This window comes from Bufo bufo, chromosome 6 (genome assembly GCF_905171765.1).
Source record: "Bufo bufo chromosome 6, aBufBuf1.1, whole genome shotgun sequence".
Classification (NCBI taxonomy): domain Eukaryota; kingdom Metazoa; phylum Chordata; class Amphibia; order Anura; family Bufonidae; genus Bufo; species Bufo bufo.
The window spans coordinates 118,686,985-118,709,070 of record NC_053394.1 but is presented as its reverse complement, the minus strand read 5'-3'; the positions used below and the strand labels follow the sequence as shown (position 1 = coordinate 118,709,070).

At 43.2% G+C, this 22,086-nt stretch overlaps 1 protein-coding gene across 4 annotated transcripts; it reads left to right on the top strand.

The window, feature by feature from the left end:
- The first annotated feature begins 690 nt into the window (after positions 1–690).
- Positions 691–21,238, top strand: STX16 (syntaxin 16). 4 transcript variants are annotated; one of them, XM_040434879.1, is made up of 9 exons: positions 691–971; positions 13,119–13,130; positions 13,705–13,812; positions 15,190–15,330; positions 15,406–15,568; positions 15,646–15,737; positions 19,134–19,277; positions 19,352–19,432; positions 20,214–21,238. In XM_040434879.1, the coding sequence occupies exons 1-9, from the start codon at positions 891–893 to the stop codon at positions 20,316–20,318; spliced, it is 927 nt and encodes a 308-aa protein (XP_040290813.1). In that variant the 5' UTR covers positions 691–890; the 3' UTR covers positions 20,319–21,238. The 4 variants fall into 4 exon arrangements, with proteins under 4 accessions (XP_040290813.1, XP_040290811.1, XP_040290812.1 ...); XM_040434877.1 differs by having other exon boundaries at positions 691–1,016; XM_040434878.1 differs by lacking the exon at positions 13,119–13,130 and having other exon boundaries at positions 691–1,016.
- Positions 21,239–22,086: the final 848 nt, after the last annotated feature.

Genomic DNA, 22,086 nt, shown 5'->3' with positions numbered 1-22,086 from the left:
ATTTCTAAAATCCCAACTGCATTAAATAATGAAATAATATACAAGGAGGCAGGGGCGTCGCTAACGGCTCATGGGCCCTGGTGCAATAGTTCAGCCTGGGCCCCCCTTCCCTCAGTGCATTGTGTGTCTTCTTATGTAGCACAAGGGTCTTTGGGCCCCCTCAGGCTCCTGGGCCCGGTAGCGACTGCTACCTCTGCACCCCCTATAGCTACGCCCATGCAAGGAGGGCTCTAATATACAGAGAGGAACCAAACACTTTCTGGATCAATATTGTTAATGTAATAATCTGCACCTCAGATCAAAAAGAGGGACATTTAAGGAGACGGACAGAGGAACTTAGGCGGTCTGGTGTTGGGCCCACTTAGAGGTGTGGCCTAGTGCTGAAGAACGTTGCCGCGCTTTGCGCACCGCACAAGTGTCCCCTTCCTTCTTTTCTGAAGTTGCTGTTGAGTAGAGAACCTGTTGTTAATCACTTTATTCCCGCCCCTGGCTATATAAATGATACATTAAAAAACCTGTGGCTATTGGAAGGTGGGAGGGAAAAAACTAAATGCAAAACAAAAAAAGCGGCCCAGTACTTAAGTGGTTAAGCTGAGGTGCATGGGCACTGGGATGGAGGCGTCCCGTGTCACGTGACTCTTACAGGCGCAGACACTGCCCACCGAACAGCTGCCGGAAGTTGGAGGACATTATTCCCAGTTGCGCCCCGGTTCTGCCGGAAGTGGCGGACGTGTTTCCCCGGTTCAGGTTTCTGGCGGAAGTGCTGGGATGCGGGCTGTCGGTGCCGCGGTGTCAGGCGGCGGGTGTAATAGGCCGTGTGGCCGGGGTGTGTGAGCGGCGTGTACTGGGAGGGCGGACAGGCTTAGTGGCCTCTCGAGCCGGCTAACAACATGGCCACTCGCCGCCTGACCGACGCCTTCTTATTATTGCGGAACAATGCCGCCCATAACCGGCACATTCTGGCCGAGCAAGTGAGTAGTCCCAGCCGCCCGGGGAGTACGCAGAGCCGCGGAGCGGTGAGTCTCCGGCCCGGGGTGTGCCCGCATCAGAGATCCCCAAGGAAAGCTGGGATCCGGGGGATGGGGTTCAAGTGTGCACGTGTGTGACCCTGTGTAATGTCCTGTGTACTGTATGTAATGTATACCACCTGTATACAGGCATCTAATATACTGTATATAATGTATACCACCTGTGTACTGTATGTAATGTATACCACCTGTGTACAGGAGGCTGTCATCTAATATACTGTATGTAATGTATATAACCTGAATACAGGCAGTTGTCACCTAATATACTGTATATAATGTATATCACCTGTATACAGGCATCTAATATACTGTATATAATGTATACCACCTGTGTACAGGAGGCTGTCATCTAATATACTGTATGTAATGTATACCACCTGTATACAGACGGCTGTCACCTAATATACTGTATGTAATGTATACCACCTGTATACAGGAGGCTGTCACCTAATATACTGTATGTAATGTATACCACCTGTATACAGGAGGCTGTCAACTAATATATAATGTATACCAGGTGGTATACATTATATACAGTATATTAGGTGACAGCCTCCTGTATACAGGTGGTATACATTATATACAGTATTAGGTGACAGCCGCCTGTAAACAGGTGGTATACATTATATACAGTATATTAGATGACAGCCTCCTGTATACAGGTGGTATACATTATATACAGTATATTAGATGACAGCCGCCTGTATACAGGTGGTATACATTATATACAGTATTAGGTGACAGCCGCCTGTAAACAGGTGGTATACATTATATACAGTATATTAGATGACAGCTGCCTGTATACAGGTGATATACATTATATACAGTATATTACATGACAGCCGCCTGTATACAGGTGGTATACATTACATACAGTATATTAGGTGACAGCCTCCTGTATACAGGTGGTATACATTATATACAGTATTAGGTGACAGCCGCCTGTAAACAGGTGGTATACATTATATACAGTATATTAGATGACAGCCTCCTGTATACAGGTGGTATACATTATATACAGTATTAGGTGACAGCCGCCTGTAAACAGGTGGTATACATTATATACAGTATATTAGATGACAGCCTCCTGTATACAGGTGGTATACATTATATACAGTATATTAGATGACAGCCGCCTGTATACAGGTGGTATACATTATATACAGTATTAGGTGACAGCCGCCTGTAAACAGGTGGTATACATTATATACAGTATATTAGATGACAGCTGCCTGTATACAGGTGATATACATTATATACAGTATATTACATGACAGCCGCCTGTATACAGGTGGTATACATTACATACAGTATATTAGGTGACAGCCTCCTGTATACAGGTGGTATACATTATATACAGTATTAGGTGACAGCCGCCTGTAAACAGGTGGTATACATTATATACAGTATATTAGATGACAGCCTCCTGTATACAGGTGGTATACATTATATACAGTATATTAGATGACAGCCTCCTGTATACAGGTGGTATACATTATATACAGTATATTAGATGACAGCCGCCTGTATACAGGTGGTATACATTATATACAGTATTAGGTGACAGCCGCCTGTAAACAGGTGGTATACATTATATACAGTATATTACATGACAGCCGCCTGTATACAGGTGGTATACATTACATACAGTATATTAGGTGACAGCCTCCTGTACACAGGTGGTATACATTATATACAGTATATTAGATGACAGCCGCCTGTATACAGGTGGTATACATTACATACAGTATATTAGATGACAGCCTCCTGTATACAGGTGGTATACATTATATACAGTATATTAGGTGACAGCTGCCTGTATAGAGGTGATATACATTATATACAGTATATTAGATGACAGCCTCCTGTATACAGGTGGTATACATTACATACAGTATATTAGGTGACAGCTGCCTGTAAACAGGTGATATACATTATATGCAGTATATTAGGTGACAGCTGCCTGTAAACAGGTGATATACATTATATACAGTATATTAGGTGACAGCTGCCTGTATAGAGGTGATATACATTATATACAGTATATTAGATGACAGCCTCCTGTATACAGGTGGTATACATTACATACAGTATATTAGGTGACAGCTGCCTGTAAACAGGTGATATACATTATATACAGTATATTAGATGACAGCTGCCTGTATACAGGTGGTATACATTACATACAGTATATTAGGTGACAGCCTCCTGTACACAGGTGGTATACATTATATGCAGTATATTAGGTGACAGCCTCCTGTACACAGGTGGTATACATTATATACAGTATTAGGTGACAGCCTCCTGTACACAGGTGGTATACATTATATACAGTATTAGGTGACAGCCTCCTGTATACAGGTGGTATACATTATATACAGTATATTAGATGACAGCCTCCTGTACACAGGTGATATACATTACATACAGTATATTAGGTGACAGCCTCCTGTACACAGGTGGTATACATTACATACAGTATACAGATGGTATACATTACATACAGTATATTAGGTGACAGCCTCCTGTACACAGGTGGTATACATTATATACAGTATATTAGATGACAGCCGCCTGTATACAGGTGGTATACATTACATACAGTATATTAGGTGACAGCCTCCTGTACACAGGTGGTATACATTATATACAGTATTAGGTGACAGCCTCCTGTACACAGGTGGTATACATTATATACAGTATTAGGTGACAGCCTCCTGTACACAGGTGGTATACATTATATACAGTATATTAGATGACAGCCTCCTGTACACAGGTGATATACATTACATACAGTATATTAGGTGACAGCCTCCTGTACACAGGTGGTATACATTACATACAGTATACAGATGGTATACATTACATACAGTATATTAGGTGACAGCCTCCTGTACACGGGTGGTATACATTATATACAGTATATTAGATGACAGCCGCCTGTATACAGGTGGTATACATTACATACAGTATATTAGGTGACAGCCTCCTGTACACAGGTGGTATACATTACATACAGTATATTAGGTGACAGCCTCCTGTATACAGGTGGTATACATTATATACAGTATTAGGTGACAGCCTCCTGTATACAGGTGGTATACATTATATACAGTATATTAGATGACAGCCGCCTGTATATAGGTGGTATACATTATATACAGTATATTAGGTGACAGCCTCCTGTATACAGGTGGTATACATTATATACAGTATATTAGGTGACAACTGCCTGTATACAGGTGGTATACATTATATACAGTATATTAGGTGACAGCCTCCTGTACACAGGTGGTATACATTACATACAGTATATTAGGTGACAGCCGCCTGTACACAGGTGGTATACATTACATACAGTATATTAGGTGACAGCCGCCTGTATACAGGTGATATACATTACATACAGTATATTAGGTGACAGCCTCCTGTACACAGGTGGTATACATTACATACAGTATATTAGGTGACAGCCTCCTGTATACAGGTGGTATACATTATATACAGTATTAGGTGACAGCCGCATGTATACAGGTGGTATACATTACATACAGTATATTAGGTGACAGCCGCCTGTATACAGGTGGTATACATTATATACAGTATATTAGATGACAGCCTCCTGTATACAGGTGGTATACATTATATACAGTATTAGGTGACAGCCGCCTGTATACAGGTGGTATACATTATATACAGTATTAGGTGACAGCCGCCTGTATACAGGTGGTATACATTATATACAGTATATTAGATGACAGCCTCCTGTATACAGGTGATATACATTACATACAGTATATTAGATGACAGCCGCCTGTATACAGGTGATATACATTACATACAGTATATTGGGTGACAGCCTCCTGTATACAGGTGGTATACATTACATACAGTATATTAGGTGACAGCCTCCTGTATACAGGTGGTATACATTATATACAGTATATTAGGTGACAGCCTCCTGTATACAGGTGGTATACATTATATACAGTATATTAGATGACAGCCTCCTGTATACAGGTGGTACACATTATATACAGTATATTAGGTGACAGCCTCCTGTACACAGGTGGTATACATTATATACAGTATATTAGATGACAGCCGCCTGTATACAGGTGATATACATTATATACAGTATTAGGTGACAGCCTCCTGTATACAGGTGGTACACATTATATACAGTATATTAGGTGACAGCCGCCTGTATACAGGTGGTATACATTATATACAGTATATTAGGTGACAGCCGCCTGTATACAGGTGGTATACATTATATACAGTATATTAGGTGACAGCCGCCTGTATACAGGTGATATACATTATATACAGTATTAGGTGACAGCCTCCTGTATACAGGTGGTACACATTACATACAGTATATTAGGTGACAGCCTCCTGTACACAGGTGGTATACATTACATACAGTATATTAGGTGACAGCCGCCTGTACACAGGTGGTATACATTATATACAGTATATTAGGTGACAGCCGCCTGTACACAGGTGATATACATTACATACAGTATATTAGGTGACAGCCGCCTGTACACAGGTGGTATACATTATATACAGTATATTAGGTGACAGCCTCCTGTATACAGGTGATATACATTATATACAGTATATTAGGTGACAGCCGCCTGTATACAGGTGGTATACATTATATACAGTATATTAGGTGACAGCCTCCTGTATACAGGTGATATACATTATATACAGTATATTACATGACAGCCGCCTGTATACAGGTGGTATACATTACATACAGTATATTAGGTGACAGCCTCCTGTACACAGGTGGTATACATTATATGCAGTATATTAGGTGACAGCCTCCTGTACACAGGTGGTATACATTATATACAGTATTAGGTGACAGCCTCCTGTACACAGGTGGTATACATTATATACAGTATTAGGTGACAGCCTCCTGTACACAGGTGGTATACATTATATACAGTATTAGGTGACAGCCTCCTGTATACAGGTGGTATACATTATATACAGTATATTAGATGACAGCCTCCTGTACACAGGTGATATACATTACATACAGTATATTAGGTGACAGCCTCCTGTACACAGGTGGTATACATTACATACAGTATACAGATGGTATACATTACATACAGTATATTAGGTGACAGCCTCCTGTACACAGGTGGTATACATTATATACAGTATATTAGATGACAGCCGCCTGTATACAGGTGGTATACATTACATACAGTATATTAGGTGACAGCCTCCTGTACACAGGTGGTATACATTACATACAGTATATTAGGTGACAGCCTCCTGTATACAGGTGGTATACATTATATACAGTATTAGGTGACAGCCTCCTGTACACAGGTGGTATACATTATATACAGTATTAGGTGACAGCCTCCTGTACACAGGTGGTATACATTATATACAGTATATTAGATGACAGCCTCCTGTACACAGGTGATATACATTACATACAGTATATTAGGTGACAGCCTCCTGTACACAGGTGGTATACATTACATACAGTATACAGATGGTATACATTACATACAGTATATTAGGTGACAGCCTCCTGTACACGGGTGGTATACATTATATACAGTTTATTAGATGACAGCCGCCTGTATACAGGTGGTATACATTACATACAGTATATTAGGTGACAGCCTCCTGTACACAGGTGGTATACATTACATACAGTATATTAGGTGACAGCCTCCTGTATACAGGTGGTATACATTATATACAGTATTAGGTGACAGCCTCCTGTATACAGGTGGTATACATTATATACAGTATATTAGATGACAGCCGCCTGTATATAGGTGGTATACATTATATACAGTATATTAGGTGACAGCCTCCTGTATACAGGTGGTATACATTATATACAGTATATTAGGTGACAACTGCCTGTATACAGGTGGTATACATTATATACAGTATATTAGGTGACAGCCTCCTGTACACAGGTGGTATACATTACATACAGTATATTAGGTGACAGCCGCCTGTACACAGGTGGTATACATTACATACAGTATATTAGGTGACAGCCGCCTGTATACAGGTGATATACATTACATACAGTATATTAGGTGACAGCCTCCTGTACACAGGTGGTATACATTACATACAGTATATTAGGTGACAGCCTCCTGTATACAGGTGGTATACATTATATACAGTATTAGGTGACAGCCGCATGTATACAGGTGGTATACATTACATACAGTATATTAGGTGACAGCCGCCTGTATACAGGTGGTATACATTATATACAGTATATTAGATGACAGCCTCCTGTATACAGGTGGTATACATTATATACAGTATTAGGTGACAGCCGCCTGTATACAGGTGGTATACATTATATACAGTATTAGGTGACAGCCGCCTGTATACAGGTGGTATACATTATATACAGTATATTAGATGACAGCCTCCTGTATACAGGTGATATACATTACATACAGTATATTAGATGACAGCCGCCTGTATACAGGTGATATACATTACATACAGTATATTGGGTGACAGCCTCCTGTATACAGGTGGTATACATTACATACAGTATATTAGGTGACAGCCTCCTGTATACAGGTGGTATACATTATATACAGTATATTAGGTGACAGCCTCCTGTATACAGGTGGTATACATTATATACAGTATATTAGATGACAGCCTCCTGTATACAGGTGGTACACATTATATACAGTATATTAGGTGACAGCCTCCTGTACACAGGTGGTATACATTATATACAGTATATTAGATGACAGCCGCCTGTATACAGGTGATATACATTATATACAGTATTAGGTGACAGCCTCCTGTATACAGGTGGTACACATTATATACAGTATATTAGGTGACAGCCGCCTGTATACAGGTGGTATACATTATATACAGTATATTAGATGACAGCCTCCTGTATACAGGTGATATACATTATATACAGTATTAGGTGACAGCCTCCTGTATACAGGTGGTACACATTACATACAGTATATTAGGTGACAGCCTCCTGTACACAGGTGGTATACATTACATACAGTATATTAGGTGACAGCCGCCTGTACACAGGTGGTATACATTATATACAGTATATTAGGTGACAGCCGCCTGTACACAGGTGATATACATTACATACAGTATATTAGGTGACAGCCGCCTGTACACAGGTGGTATACATTATATACAGTATATTAGGTGACAGCCTCCTGTATACAGGTGATATACATTATATACAGTATATTAGGTGACAGCCGCCTGTACACAGGTGATATACATTACATACAGTATATTAGGTGACAGCCTCCTGTATACAGGTGGTATACATTATATACAGTATATTAGGTGACAGCCTCCTGTATACAGGTGATATACATTATATACAGTATATTAGGTGACAGCCGCCTGTACACAGGTGATATACATTACATACAGTATATTAGGTGACAGCCTCCTGTATACAGGTGGTATACATTATATACAGTATATTAGGTGACAGCCGCCTGTACACAGGTGATATACATTATATACAGTATATTAGATGACAGCCTCCTGTATACAGGTGGTATACATTATATACAGTATATTAGATGACAGCCTCCCGTATACAGGTGGTATACATTATATACAGTATATTAGGTGATGTTTTACATCCATATACAGGGAGCACACATATATACTGTGTATAATATTGATCCTTGTGGGGTCTTTGTCTAGTGTTGCCTGTAATTTGCCCTGTGCATGTGATAAGTCTCTGGTGTGTGTTTGCAGCTTTACATACATGACCCGTGTACTAATACATGCATGTACAGTCTACGGCCTGGCTGAATGCTCCTGTGTCCATCGTTGCCTGTTCCTTTATCCTTCCACCTGCTGCTGACGTGGTGGCTCCTAGTCTTTGGTGTAGGTGACAGACGAGCGTACAGAGCCGTCACACAGTAAATGACATTTCTGTTTCTTGCTCCGCTCTCCTGTGCCCTCTGAGGTATTATCACAGTGATGTGCCATTGTAGACAGTAGTGTTGTAGTGCCGGACCCCCTACCCTAAATCTACCAATGATTCTTAGACCGGCAATTATCATAGTTGTACTGCTGTAGGCCGACAGATGGCGCTAGTGAATGGAATGCTACACCTGGGAGTGGGGGTGCACAGGGGTGGGCGCTGTATGTACGCCGCGTGGCAGCTGGCAGGCTGCAGAACACCTTTTTTGTTGCTGTGGTGTCTATTACTTGACAGGCTGCTTTCTTTCTTTAAATGTAATGTCAAATACCCCCAAAGGCTTTGGATGACCTTATAGGGGGCACAAAGTATTTGCTCTCTGTGCTATAATATTAGTGAAGAATGTGAAAACGCATTTTTTTGTTTATTTTTTTAAACATTTTTACAAGAATAAATAAAAATGACCTAAAAATAAAGCACAATGTTTCACTGAAAAGGCACAAAAATAATTTACATAACTGAGTGGAAAAGTTATGGCTCCTAAAGACGCTTCTACTAAAAGAAACAGAAAATGCAGCTGGTTAGGAAGGAAGGTTAAGGGCCTGGCCTTGACCTGGTTAAAGCGCAGTTCCCCCTCAAATAAATGTATAAGAATCCTCAGAAATAAACTGTAGGGCTGCGTTCACATCACGTTTCTACCATGTGCTTGGCGGATCCATTTAACTTATCAAAAGGCGCATACAAGTGGTTGATGTTAGGAGGACGTCCAGTGCCTCCGGGTGACATAGAATTCATGGTCAAAAGCCTGTTACAGTCTGGTGTTATCGGGGCTGCGGAGTCTGTAAGCCAAAGTTCTGCCTCCATTTTCTTCATAAATGGCTGATAGTTTAGTAATAAAAAATTTGCTGTAGTAAAATGGTCACAACATCAGGCTTTTTCCTACTGTCATGTAAGTAATCGAGTTAGAATGTAACCATATTTATCGGGGTACAAGTTCTAAAAAGTAAATAATGTATTTTTCGCCCTATAAGACACAGCGGCCCATAAGACGCACCCAAATTTAGAAGAAATAAGAAAATATTTTTCATTAGACCTCAGATCAGACCCCCAATGTTTATCAGACCTCAGGTCAGACACCAATGTGAATGACCCCAAATCAGAACTCGGATAAGAGCCCCAATATAAATGAGACCCTCCCCCCATTCAGATCTCGGATCAGACCCCCATGCCTTTTGATCAGCCCCCATGCCTCATTTGGATCAGTCCCAAGCCTCAGGTGACAAAAACAAAACTTATTTTTTGCCATATAAGACGCACCTAGGTTTTAGAAGGTGAAAATAGGAAAAAAAATATTTTAAACAAAAGGTGTTAATAATGGGCAACATGGGGTTAAAGCATGAGGTACATGAACAGTCACTTGCTATTAATGTTATCGGCACCGTCTTATGAATTTTGACTTCTATCATTCCATGTGCCTCACGTTAATAATAGGTGGCCTGTATTCTGTAACTCACATTAACCCCACGTTGCCCATTATTTGAGAAGGTACGGTCACTTACTATTAGGCTCTATTCACACATCCGCAATTCCGCTCCGCATTTTGCAGAACGGAATTGCAGACCCATTCATTTCTATGTGCGGCCCGGATCCGCAATTGCGGACCCGCACTTCCGGGTCCGCAATTCCGACCCTGAAAAAAATAGAACATGTCCTATTCTTGGCACATAGGGCCTACTCCAAAAGCATGTGCCCAGCCTGACATTAAAAATAAGTGACACCCCCCCCCTTCATGTTTAAAACATGGCAGTGGCAAGATTGGGGTTAATGAGTCACATTAACTCCAATCTTGCTGGCTGCCTGGTACATACCATATGTTTTTGCCTGCCCTTATTTTCAGGCAGGCTAGTCACTTTTGTACTGGAGGGATACCTGCTATGCTGTGCACACAATATAGAATATAAGAGCCCTGCATCACAGAAAGAGAATCGTGTTTGTGCTATTGCAAAACCTCAAACCTTACACTACATTCTAGCAAAACCTCAAATCCAACACTACATTCTAGCAATAGGGCTTTCCCATAGAGATGGGTGCAGGCTGGTGTGCATGTTCGCGGCTCCGGGAAGCTGTGACAGGTCCTAGGAGGATAGTGGTTGTTGATGTCCCGCCATAGAAGTGCCAGGCTCTTCCCTCTTCCTCAGTAGGTACTGTACATGCCAGGATCAATGTCTGATGTCCTTATGCCGTACAGCCTGCGATATATCGGCAACATGCAAAGCGACGGCCATTCAACCGCCCCTCCCCTTTGTATTCGTCCTATAAGACACATTATAATTTTCACCCCACTTTAGGGGGGGGTGCTTCTTATAGGGCGAAAAATATGGTACTACTCCTCACCTCCAGTGTGATCTTCCTCCTGCCGCGGCTGTGCTGTGACCCAACGCTCTCATACTGTGCGCAGCCATAGCACAGCCGACAGCAGAGGACCAGGAAGCGGAGAGTACAGAGCCTTCACCGCTTCCTGGTCCTCTGGTACTAATGTGTCATTAGTATTCACCCCATTAGACGCTGGGATGTTTTTTCCCAACTTGGGGGGAAAGAAAAACTGCGTCTTATGGGATGAAAAATACACTATGTAAGACTGTGCATTTAATAACTGGAAAACACTTATACACTTAATTTAAAAAAATCTGTAAATTAGTCTTTAGAAAACATTTTAAAAAAAGCTATAAATGTATGTCCTGGAAATGCAGAGAATCACGTATAAGTCTAAATGGGAATAAAAGAATAAAAAAACAGCTGCTATATTCTACAGTATATTCAGTGGTGCCATAAAAAGGTTGACTGGGAATAAATAACTTTTTCACAGGAGCCCGCAGCCCCCGATATGGGAAGATTCACACCCACCTGCTATCTGCGCACTGGCTCCTAATGTCTCTCTTCCAGTCAGCAGCTTGTTTACTGTTCCGGACAATGGTTGAGTACCCACTGTGCCAACTAACCAGTTTGACTGTGAGCTGTTCCTGAGGCTGTTGTCCTGGAGGTCCCCTGGTTTTTACCTTTTAACCCCTATACAGGGATCTGGCCTTTGCTGCAGGGGAGCTACCAGGCCGCCATCTGTTGGAATAGACCCTGTGTAGTTGGCAGCCAGAACCAAGCTGAGGTCAGGCAGACAGGACAGGGCAGACTACAGGCCGACGAACAGATGAAGGTCACAGGGACAGCTTAGGTCAGACGGATTATAGCTCTAGTAGCGCTCCTGGCAGACCTATTGCACAGGCAAAAGGTGGGCCACACACATCTAGAAGGGTCAGTCCGCACCACACAGCCTAGCACTTAGGCCTCGTGCACATGACCGTATATTGTTTCCACATCCGATCTGTATTTTTTGCGGGTCGGATGTGGACCCATTTGCTTCAATGGGACCGCAAAAGATGCAGATAGCGCACTTCGTTCTGTCCACATCCGTTTGGCATTTCCATGGCTCCCGCAAAAAAGATAGAACATGTCCTATTCTTGTCTGCACTACGGACAAGGGCAGAACATTCCGTTCTGCAAAAAGCTGAACGCACATGGCCGGCATCCGTGTTTTGCAGATCACCACCAACGGTCGTGTGCATCAGCCCTTACACAGAGCAAGAGGGGGCGAAGCTCCACAGTGTTGTGAGGTACAATGACTAAACCCTAATTCACCCCTAGAACGCCCTGCTTCCCACTGATAAGTAGGGGTCTTAGATGTATAGGACATGAAATATATTTATTTCTAAACCCCTATGAAAGTTAATAAATTACAATAATAAAAATAAAAAAAATTTAAAACTGAAATCAGTACATTTCTACCAACTCTGACCACCTAAAACTAGCCTCGACTCCATGGGGGTCTGATCTGACTCCACAGCCCTGGTTTTTAGCAGACACACAAGCGGAGTCCACCACTTGTTTGTGTCTTCCATGGGCATGGGCGATGCCACCCATCTCTCCCTGAAACAGCTGATCCTAGTGGGGGCCGAGGGGGTTTACTCTGTGTGGATTTCTCACTCTTTCTGAATCAGTAGTGTTGGTAACTGCTATTAATCAGCATTGATGATCTGTCTTTCTCTTGTCCCTCTGCCTGCGCCTTCGTGCCTGCGTCACGCCAGGAGCTCGATGAGGTACAGTCCCCCACCTAATCCTGTCTTTTACCTTATTCTCTTGGGTGTTTTATTTTTTTTCATTGTATTATATTGGTTTGGATATTTATATATCAGATGACCACACTGGGGTTGTTTGTAGTCTGTGACCATGGAGACACACAGGTCTTTATAGGAGCTGTAGAGAAAAATAGTCCTTTTTTTTTTTTTTTTTTTTACATGCATCAGGGCAGTAGCAAATTGCAAAAGTTTATACGCTCTTAAAGTAGCATAATAATAATACTGTTTGCAATGTCTTTCATTTGTATTTTACTGGATCTATTTAACGGATTAATCAAATTTACAGTTTTATTTTTTACTGGTTAGAATAGTGCAGCAGAAGTTGTCTGAACAGAGTCTTATCCTACAGTGTGTGTGTGTGTGTGTGTGTGTGTGTGTGTGTGTGTGTGTGTGTGCATATATATATATATATATATATATATATATATATATATATATATATATATATATATATATATATATATAAAATGGGACATGGTTATTTTAGTCATCGTTATGTGCTGTCCGTGCCTGACCACATCCTCTTGTTTTTCAGCTGGCAGATGATCGTATGGCCTTGGTGTCGGACATTAGTCTGGATCCAGAAGCTGCCATTGGAGTCACCAGACGACTGTCTCCAAAATGGGTGGATGGAGTGCAAGAAGTAAGATACGACCTGTCATATATAGTTTAAGGAAAAAGTTAAAGTTGAAAAAAAAAAAAAAAAAAGCATCTAATAATCTAAATCTCCAGTACATGTAAAGCATTGACTCCTAACCTGTTTAAAGAGGACCTTTCACCGATCCTGACATTGTGAACTAAGTATCATGACGTATACAGCGGCGCCCAGGGATCTCACTGCACTTACTATTATCCCTGGGCGCTGCTCCGTTCTCCCGTTATGTCCTCCGGTATGTTCGGGGACTTGGTTATTGTAGGCGGAGTCTGCCCTTGTTCTGCTGGGCGTCTCCTTCTCCTAGGCTGTAGCGCTGGCCAATCGCATCGCAGAGCTCACAGCCTGGGAGAAACAACCTCCCAGGCTGTGAGCTCAGCGCTGCGATTGGCCAGCGCTACAGCCTAGGAGAAGGAGACGCCCAGCAGAACAAGGGCAGACTCCGCCTACAATAACCAAGTCCCCTAAGTCTCCGCCTACTATAACCAAGTCCCCGAACATACCGGAGGACATAACGGGAGAACGGAGCGGCGTCCAGGGATAATAGTAAGTGCAGTGAGATCCCTGGGCGCCGCTGTATATGTCATGATACTTAGTTCACAATGTCAGGATCGGTGAAAGGTTCTCTTTAAGGGAAAGCTGGCTGACAACTAATATGATTGCCATTACAGTTCCTACAGGGTAGTCGCCCACCTAAAGGTGGTGTCATTTTAGGATGAATGGTTTTAATAGTCTTTAAATAAGGCCCCCCAAAGTGCCCGGGCTACGGAGGCTCGTTCCCGTCGCGGCCTGCAATTGGCTGACCTGCCGTTATTCATGTGGAGTTTAGGGTCCCAAGCCTGCCCATAGCAAACCCCACCTGACCCTGCAAAGAAAAGTTAATGAAAATCAAACGTAGGGCTCATGCACACAAACTTATGTTTGGTCTGCATCCAATCCGCATTTGTGGCAGACCCATTAATTCAGATTAATTAAACATTCAGGGTGAGCTGTCTGCATCCTCACGCCCATTCTGCAGACCCGCAAAAAAGAACATGTCCTTTTGTCCATTTTGCGGACAAGGAAGGGACATTTCTAGAGGAGTGTAAAATAAAAAATAAAAAAAGGACACTGTGTGGATCCGCGATTTGCAGACTGCAAAACCCTTTCTAGGAGAAGAGTTTGGCACATACATCATCTCCAACTGCAGGTTATCTTCTCAAATATACAGCTGACACCTGCTGCTGGTCCATTTATGATGCTTGGTGCTAACTGCAGAGCGGCAGCCCCATTAATGTACCCTATGTGGTGCCAAAGGGTTAATAATTGTGTTCAATATATAACCTCATACAGTAAGCTTATAACGCATTTTCACACTGTGTGCGTCAGATCCAGTATGATGTTACACGCATTAAACAGAAGATGAAGGAACTGGCCAGCTTACATGACAAGCACTTAAACCGACCAACGTTAGATGACAGCACAGAAGAGGAGCACGCCATCGAGATCACAACACAGGAGATCACACAGGTAATGAGCAGTAGCATCACATACAGGAATATACTCATCTGTACTCCTGCTATAATGGGGCACATTGTCTTGTAGATGTTCCACCGGTGTCAGAGGGCAGTGCAGACTTTACAGAGCCAAGTGCGGAACTGTACAGAGCAGGAGGAGCGAGTGTTACGCAACGTGGTCTCCTCACTGGCACAGTCTCTCCAGGACCTCTCTACAAACTTCAGACATACCCAGTCTGACTATCTGAAGAGTAAGAACTACCATGAGAATCCATATTATAGAGCATCGGATCAATATCATTGTCACTAACCTCTATTTCCCCTGTAGGAATAAAGAACCGAGAAGAAAGATCAAAGCATTTTTTTGACACTTCTGTTCCCCTCATGGATGATGGAGAGGACAATACGTTGTATGATAGGGTAAGAATAATCTTGTGTTCCTTGCAGATCCCCTTCATAATTTTTAGGTGCTTAGAAGAACCCAAAATACACACTTCCGCTATATCTTTTTTAACTTCATGAGAACAAGAGTGTGTTGGTCCTAAATTCTTATCAATTTTTCTGTATGTGGTGGCTTAAAGAGGACCTTTCACCGATTCTTACCGTATGAACTATCTCCGTTCCCTAAGTTATGGTAGGCGGAGTCTGCCCTAGCGCTGGCCAATCGCATTGCAGAGCTCACAGCCTGGGAGAAAATAACCTCCCAGGCTGTGAGCTCTGCGCTGCGATTGGCCAGCGCTAGGGCAGACTCCGCCTACCATAACTTAGGGACTGGTATCTCCGCCTACTATAGCTTAGTGAGCGGAGATACCGGAGGGCATAGCAGGAGAACGAAGCGGCGCCCGGGGATTATAGTAAGTGCAGTGAGATCCCCGGGCGCCGCTCTACATGTCTGTATAGTTAGTTCATAGGGTAAGAATCGGTGAAAGGTCCTCTTTAATATCTCTTACAATATTTTTTTTTTATATTTTTTTCCCAAGGCCACATTTTATATTAAAGTGGTTTTCTGGGGGTAAAATTTGATGACCTGTCGGCCCTGTTCTTGGTGTGCTGTGAGGAGTAGGGGTGCACCGAAATTCCGGCGGCCGAAAATGGGCCTAATCCATTTTGGCCGATATTGGTACATATCGGCAGAAAATATGGGGTTTGGGATTTGTGCGGGCGGGCGGTTTACTTTAAGTCACTGCATCTTTATTTTACCTTACAATCGTGACGCTCCAGTAACAACTCTGCAGGCAGAGCGGAGGGCGGCGTAACGTCACTTACTCACGTGACGCGCCTGCTCCGCCTCCTTCATTCATAAAGTGGGCGGAGCAGGTGCGTCACGTGAGTAAGTGACGTTACGCCGCTCTGCCTGCAGAGTTGTTACTGGAGCGTCACGATTGTAAGGTAAAATAAAGATGCAGTGAGTTATTAGTCTGCTGTGAGCAGCAGGGCCGGGGCTGTTATGGGGAGGGGGATCGGTCTATGGCACTGCTATGGGGAGGGGGGATCTGTGCACTGTTATGGGGAAAGGGATCTGTGCACTGTTATGGGGAAAGGGATCTGTGCACTGTTATGGGGAAAGGGATCTGTGCACTGTTATGGGGAAAGGGATCTGTGCACTGTTATGGGGAAAGGGATCTGTGCACTGTTATGGGGAAAGGGATCTGTGCACTGTTATGGGGAAAGGGATCTGTGCACTGTTATGGGGAAAGGGATTTGTGCACTGTTATGGGGAAAGGGATTTGTGCACTGTTATGGGGAAAGGGATTTGTGCACTGTTATGGGGAAAGGGATTTGTGCACTGTTATGGGGAAAGGGATTTGTGCACTGTTATGGGGAAAGGGATCTGTGCACTGTTATGGGGAAAGGGATCTGTGCACTGTTATGGGGAAAGGGATCTGTGCACTGTTATGGGGAAAGGGATCTGTGCACTGTTATGGGGAAAGGGATCTGTGCACTGTTATGGGGAAAGGGATCTGTGCACTGTTATGGGGAAAGGGATCTGTGCACTGTTATGGGGAAAGGGATCTGTGCACTGTTATGGGGAAAGGGATCTGTGCACTGTTATGGGGAAAGGGATCTGTGCACTGTTATGGGGAAAGGGATCTGTGCACTGTTATGGGGAAAGGGATCTGTGCACTGTTATGGGGAAAGGGATCTGTGCACTGTTATGGGGAAAGGGATCTGTGCACTGTTATGGGGAAAGGGATCTGTGCACTGTTATGGGGAAAGGGATCTGTGCACTGTTATGGGGAAAGGGATCTGTGCACTGTTATGCCCATAACAGTGCACATATCCCCCCCTCTCCATAACAGCGCCACCCACAGATCCCCCTCTCCATAACAGAGCCACCCACAGATCCCCCTCTCCATAACAGAGCCACCCACAGATCCCCCTCTCCATAACAGCGCCACCCACAGATCCCCCTCTCCATAACAGAGCCACCCACAGATCCCCCTCTCCATAACAGAGCCACCCACAGATCCCCCTCTCCATAACAGAGCCACCCACAGATCCCCCTCTCCATAACAGAGCCACCCACAGATCCCCCTCTCCATAACAGAGCCACCCACAGATCCCCCTCTCCATAACAGAGCCACCCACAGATCCCCCTCTCCATAACAGAGCCACCCACAGATCCCCCTCTCCATAACAGAGCCACCCACAGATCCCCCTCTCCATAACAGAGCCACCCACAGATCCCCCTCTCCATAACAGAGCCACCCACAGATCCCCCTCTCCATAACAGAGCCACCCACAGATCCCCCTCTCCATAACAGAGCCACCCACAGATCCTCCTCTCCATAACAGAGCCACCCACAGATCCCCCTCTCCATAACAGAGCCACCCACAGATCCCCCTCTCCATAACAGAGCCACCCACAGATCCCCCTCTCCATACAGATCCCCCTCTCCCAGCAAAAATTTGTTCTTGACCTGAGGCTACGTCTGTTTACAGTTTGAGGTTGGTTTTACAACTGTTTCTTGCACTGTTGTTTTGTACAATCACTTGTACATGTTGTTTTGTACAATCACTTGTGTATGAGGAAGCACCATGTTATATAATATGATTTATTAAATTCATGAAAAAGAATTATTAATAAAATCATTAAAAAAAAGGTATTTTAAAAGTATTTGGGCAAAAAGGCAGTTTCGGTCAAGGGCATCCTGAAGTTTCGGTTTCGGACCAGAATTTTCATTTCGGTGCACCCCTAGTGAGGAGACCACAATGTTCAAAGAGTGATGCAGCCTCTTCAAATAGCCAGGGTGCTGGGAGTCAGACCCTCACAAATCTGATCTGATAAGACATTCTTTACTTTGCAGAATTCCACTGTACACCGCCTGACACCCAATTATATGTAAAAAAAAAAAATAGCCCCTGAGGTCAGAGGCAGAGCTTCTGCCATGCAGGGGACACCCATTAGTCACATACGTACTGGTTCAGGGAGTCAGGGAGATTGTGTGTGTGTGTGTGTGTGTGTGTGTGTGTGTGCGCGCGCGCACACACACTGAGCTCTGTGCATGTCAATATTGGATAAATAGCTAGGCACCAACTTGCTCCTGGTTTATTGAAGGAGTTTAGAACCCATGTTGTACATTTATAGTTCATGGTCCTAACAGGTTAATTTTTCCTAAGTTTAGTTGACCTGTGTAATTGTTGACCTGTAGCAATACCATCTCAGCTAGTGGTGGTTGCATGGCGCCTGTGTGGTCAAATAGGCGTTATAAAGGGAGTTAAGGGACAGCAAAGAAAAAATAAAAGGGTCACCTTGTATGTAAATGACTCTATTGGTGAGTCCACAGTCTTGAACTTGCCTTTTACCTTGCCCAGGGGTTCTCCGATGACCAGCTGGTTTTAGTGCAGCAGAATACACTAATAGTGGAGGAGCGGGAACGGGAGATCCGTCAGATTGTGCAGTCCATCTCCGACCTAAATGAGATCTTCAGGGAGCTGGCAACCATGGTGGTGGAGCAGGTACGTGGCAATCCTTTTTGCTGTCTCAGAGCTGTCATCTCCTTTCTTCTCCTCATGGCTTTGTTTTGTTGCAGGGCACAGTTCTTGACAGGATTGACTACAATGTCGAGCAGTCCTGTGTTAAAACAGAGGAAGGGTTAAAACAATTGCACAAGGTGAGTGACTATATCATGTTATAATACAGTGTCCTCCCCAAGCCCCATCCCTCAGTATTCAGACATGCGGGAACTTACTGTCTCTTCCTTTTCCACTGTATTATACATGTTTGATCCTGAAAATGAATTCTGCCTATTCCCAGATATAAATTAAAGGTTGTGTACACCTTTTGGAGGCAATTTTTGTTTGATTGTGTTCTACTCATTTTTGGCAAAAAATCATATTTTCAATTTGCTTTTATTTAAAGATATTGAGCCATTCTGTCACAAATGGTTAACTGTTTTTCTAACTGTGTAACTGGTAATTTTACTTTGTGCTGGTCATCTAATAACCCTTATCCCTAAACTACTAAGAGGTCATAAACACTTATTTAAGCAACATTGTTATCAGTAAGATAAGGATGAGTGTTTAAAAGCTCAGAGAGCAGAGATAAGGAGCCTGTCAGCTCCCTGGATGACGGAAAAGACAGAAAATCCACAGGCAGCTAGTAGAGCATGTCAGCTAAGTACACAAAAAAAGATTCCATGTTTTTAATAAAGACCAACTGAAAAAATGATTTTAGCTCAAAATAAGTACAATGCAATAATAAAAAAATTGCCCCCAAGGTTGTACATAGCCTTGAAGTCTGTGCAGCATGAGCTTGCTCTGACCCCCAGACAGCTGCTCTAGTGGTTGCGGTTTGTAAAATTACTGCGCAGTAGGGGTCTCGAATCTATGGCACTCCAGCTGTTGGAAAACTACAACTCACAGCATACCCTTTGTATTATTCTTGTTTTGCAGGCGGAGCAGTACCAGAAAAAGAACCGCAAGATGCTGGTCATTTTAATTCTGTTTGTCCTTGTGATTGTTCTAATCGTTGTGCTCATTGGTGTAAAGTCTAACTAGATCATTTGCATTAGTTTGGATTGTTCGGTTCGGACACTCCTGTGAATTCAGAGGGTTATTTTTTTGCCCTCGTGCCTTCCCCTGTGTTCGTCAAAATCAGCATTTCAGATTTTTCAAGAGCTGAAGTCATTTTTAAACACTGAAGAAGCCCCGTTTCTGTTTATTGTGCGGACGTTTTACTTAGTTACTGCGAATTATGATCATTTATGAAGATTTCATACAATGGACTTTGGACCAAAGCAGTGGTGGGCTCAAATTTTGCACTATCTGCATGAAAAGAACAATATTGCTTCACATGGGGTCAGGAACAGATGAAAAGATTTAATTGCTTTCTGTGAGTCCACTCTCAGGCTTGACCTATAGGGACCGCCGTGTAACGGGGATATATAATGAACTTGCTAGAGGGAGTCTGTATCTCAGGCGTAGCAATGATGTATCAAGCCTCCTTGATTAGGTTAGTGGTTGGGACTCAGATGGATGATCCTCTGGATGCCATATCATGACAGTTGGCTACCATCACGACACAGAAGCCAAAGTTGCTGGTGACATGGTAGCTGTAGTTTCTTCCAGAGGTGCTGGTGGCAGCTCTCATCTGGATCTATGGTGAAAGGTCAGTGGGCTCCAGGGCTCACATGTCATCACTACCCTTGCACCCCCCACTTAGACCGCTGCCTGTGATTTCTGTACCTAAACCAGTTACTTAAACTGCAATTTCCAGGTCACGAGGAAATATACATCTCAAAGAAGGTCTGTCTGCTTGATGGGTTTCTATTAAAAAGGTCTTCTGGATTCATGTAAATAATTTTAATAATAATAATATTAAAAGGTCCTGCAACTTTTTTATATACTTTTTGTATTTCAATGCCACAACTTTTTTAAAGGGCATCTGTCAGCAGATCTGTACCTATGAATCTGGCTGACCTGTTACATGTCCGCTTGGCAGCTGAAGGCATCTGTGTTGGTTCCATGTTCATATTTGCCCACTATGTTGAGAAAAGTGAAGTTTTAATATATGCAAATAATCATCTAGGAGCAACAGGGGCGTTGCCTTTTCACCTTGAGGCTCTACTTTCTCAACAACCTGCGCGCCTTCTCCACTTTGACAGGATCAGGCGTTATGATGTTTTCACTGCGTGGCCCTGTCAAAGTAGAGAGGGAGAGAGTAGAGCCTCTAGGTGCAAGGCCAACCCCCCTGTTGCTCCTAAAGGCTCATTTGCATATCTAAAACTATTTTTCTAACCGATGTGGCCACATAGGAACATGGGACCAGCACAGATGCCTTCAGCTGCTAAGCACACATGTAACAGGTCAGTCAGTTTCATAGGTACAGATCTGTTGACAGATGCCCTTTAAGATCTCTGCTTGCTGTTTACATCCATAGCTTGTAAACCTTTACTTGTATAGTCCCGTTGCTGGACTTGAAGAGGTGTCATACACTTAAAGGCTTCTGTCACAGTCAGACCCCTTTAGAACAGAGCAGCTATAGAATGCTTACAGTAATACCCTGTGAAGCACCCTTCCAAAGTGTATGCCATATGCTAATTCAAGCGCCTCCCTCCCTGATTGGTCAAAGGACTATGTAGATGTCACTACTTTTGGCCCATGACCATGTTATGCCTTTTATCCAATCAGGTTTGGAGGTGCTGTAGTTTACACAGCGTGTTATCATTAAAGGGGTATTCCAGTTGGTTAAAGTTATCATCTAGCCTAAGATTAGGGGATAACTATGAGATCGGTGGAGGTCCTACCACTGGGACCCCTACCAGTC

Bases quoted from the DNA above. Each gene is read 5' to 3' on its own strand.
- STX16 (XM_040434877.1), top strand. From the start codon at position 891: ATGGCCACTCGCCGCCTGACCGACGCCTTCTTATTATTGCGGAACAAT. The intron at 19,278-19,351 runs GTACGTGGCAAT...GTTTTGTTGCAG, and splicing joins CAACCATGGTGGTGGAGCAG to GGCACAGTTCTTGACAGGAT. The intron at 19,433-20,213 runs GTGAGTGACTAT...CTTGTTTTGCAG, and splicing joins GGTTAAAACAATTGCACAAG to GCGGAGCAGTACCAGAAAAA.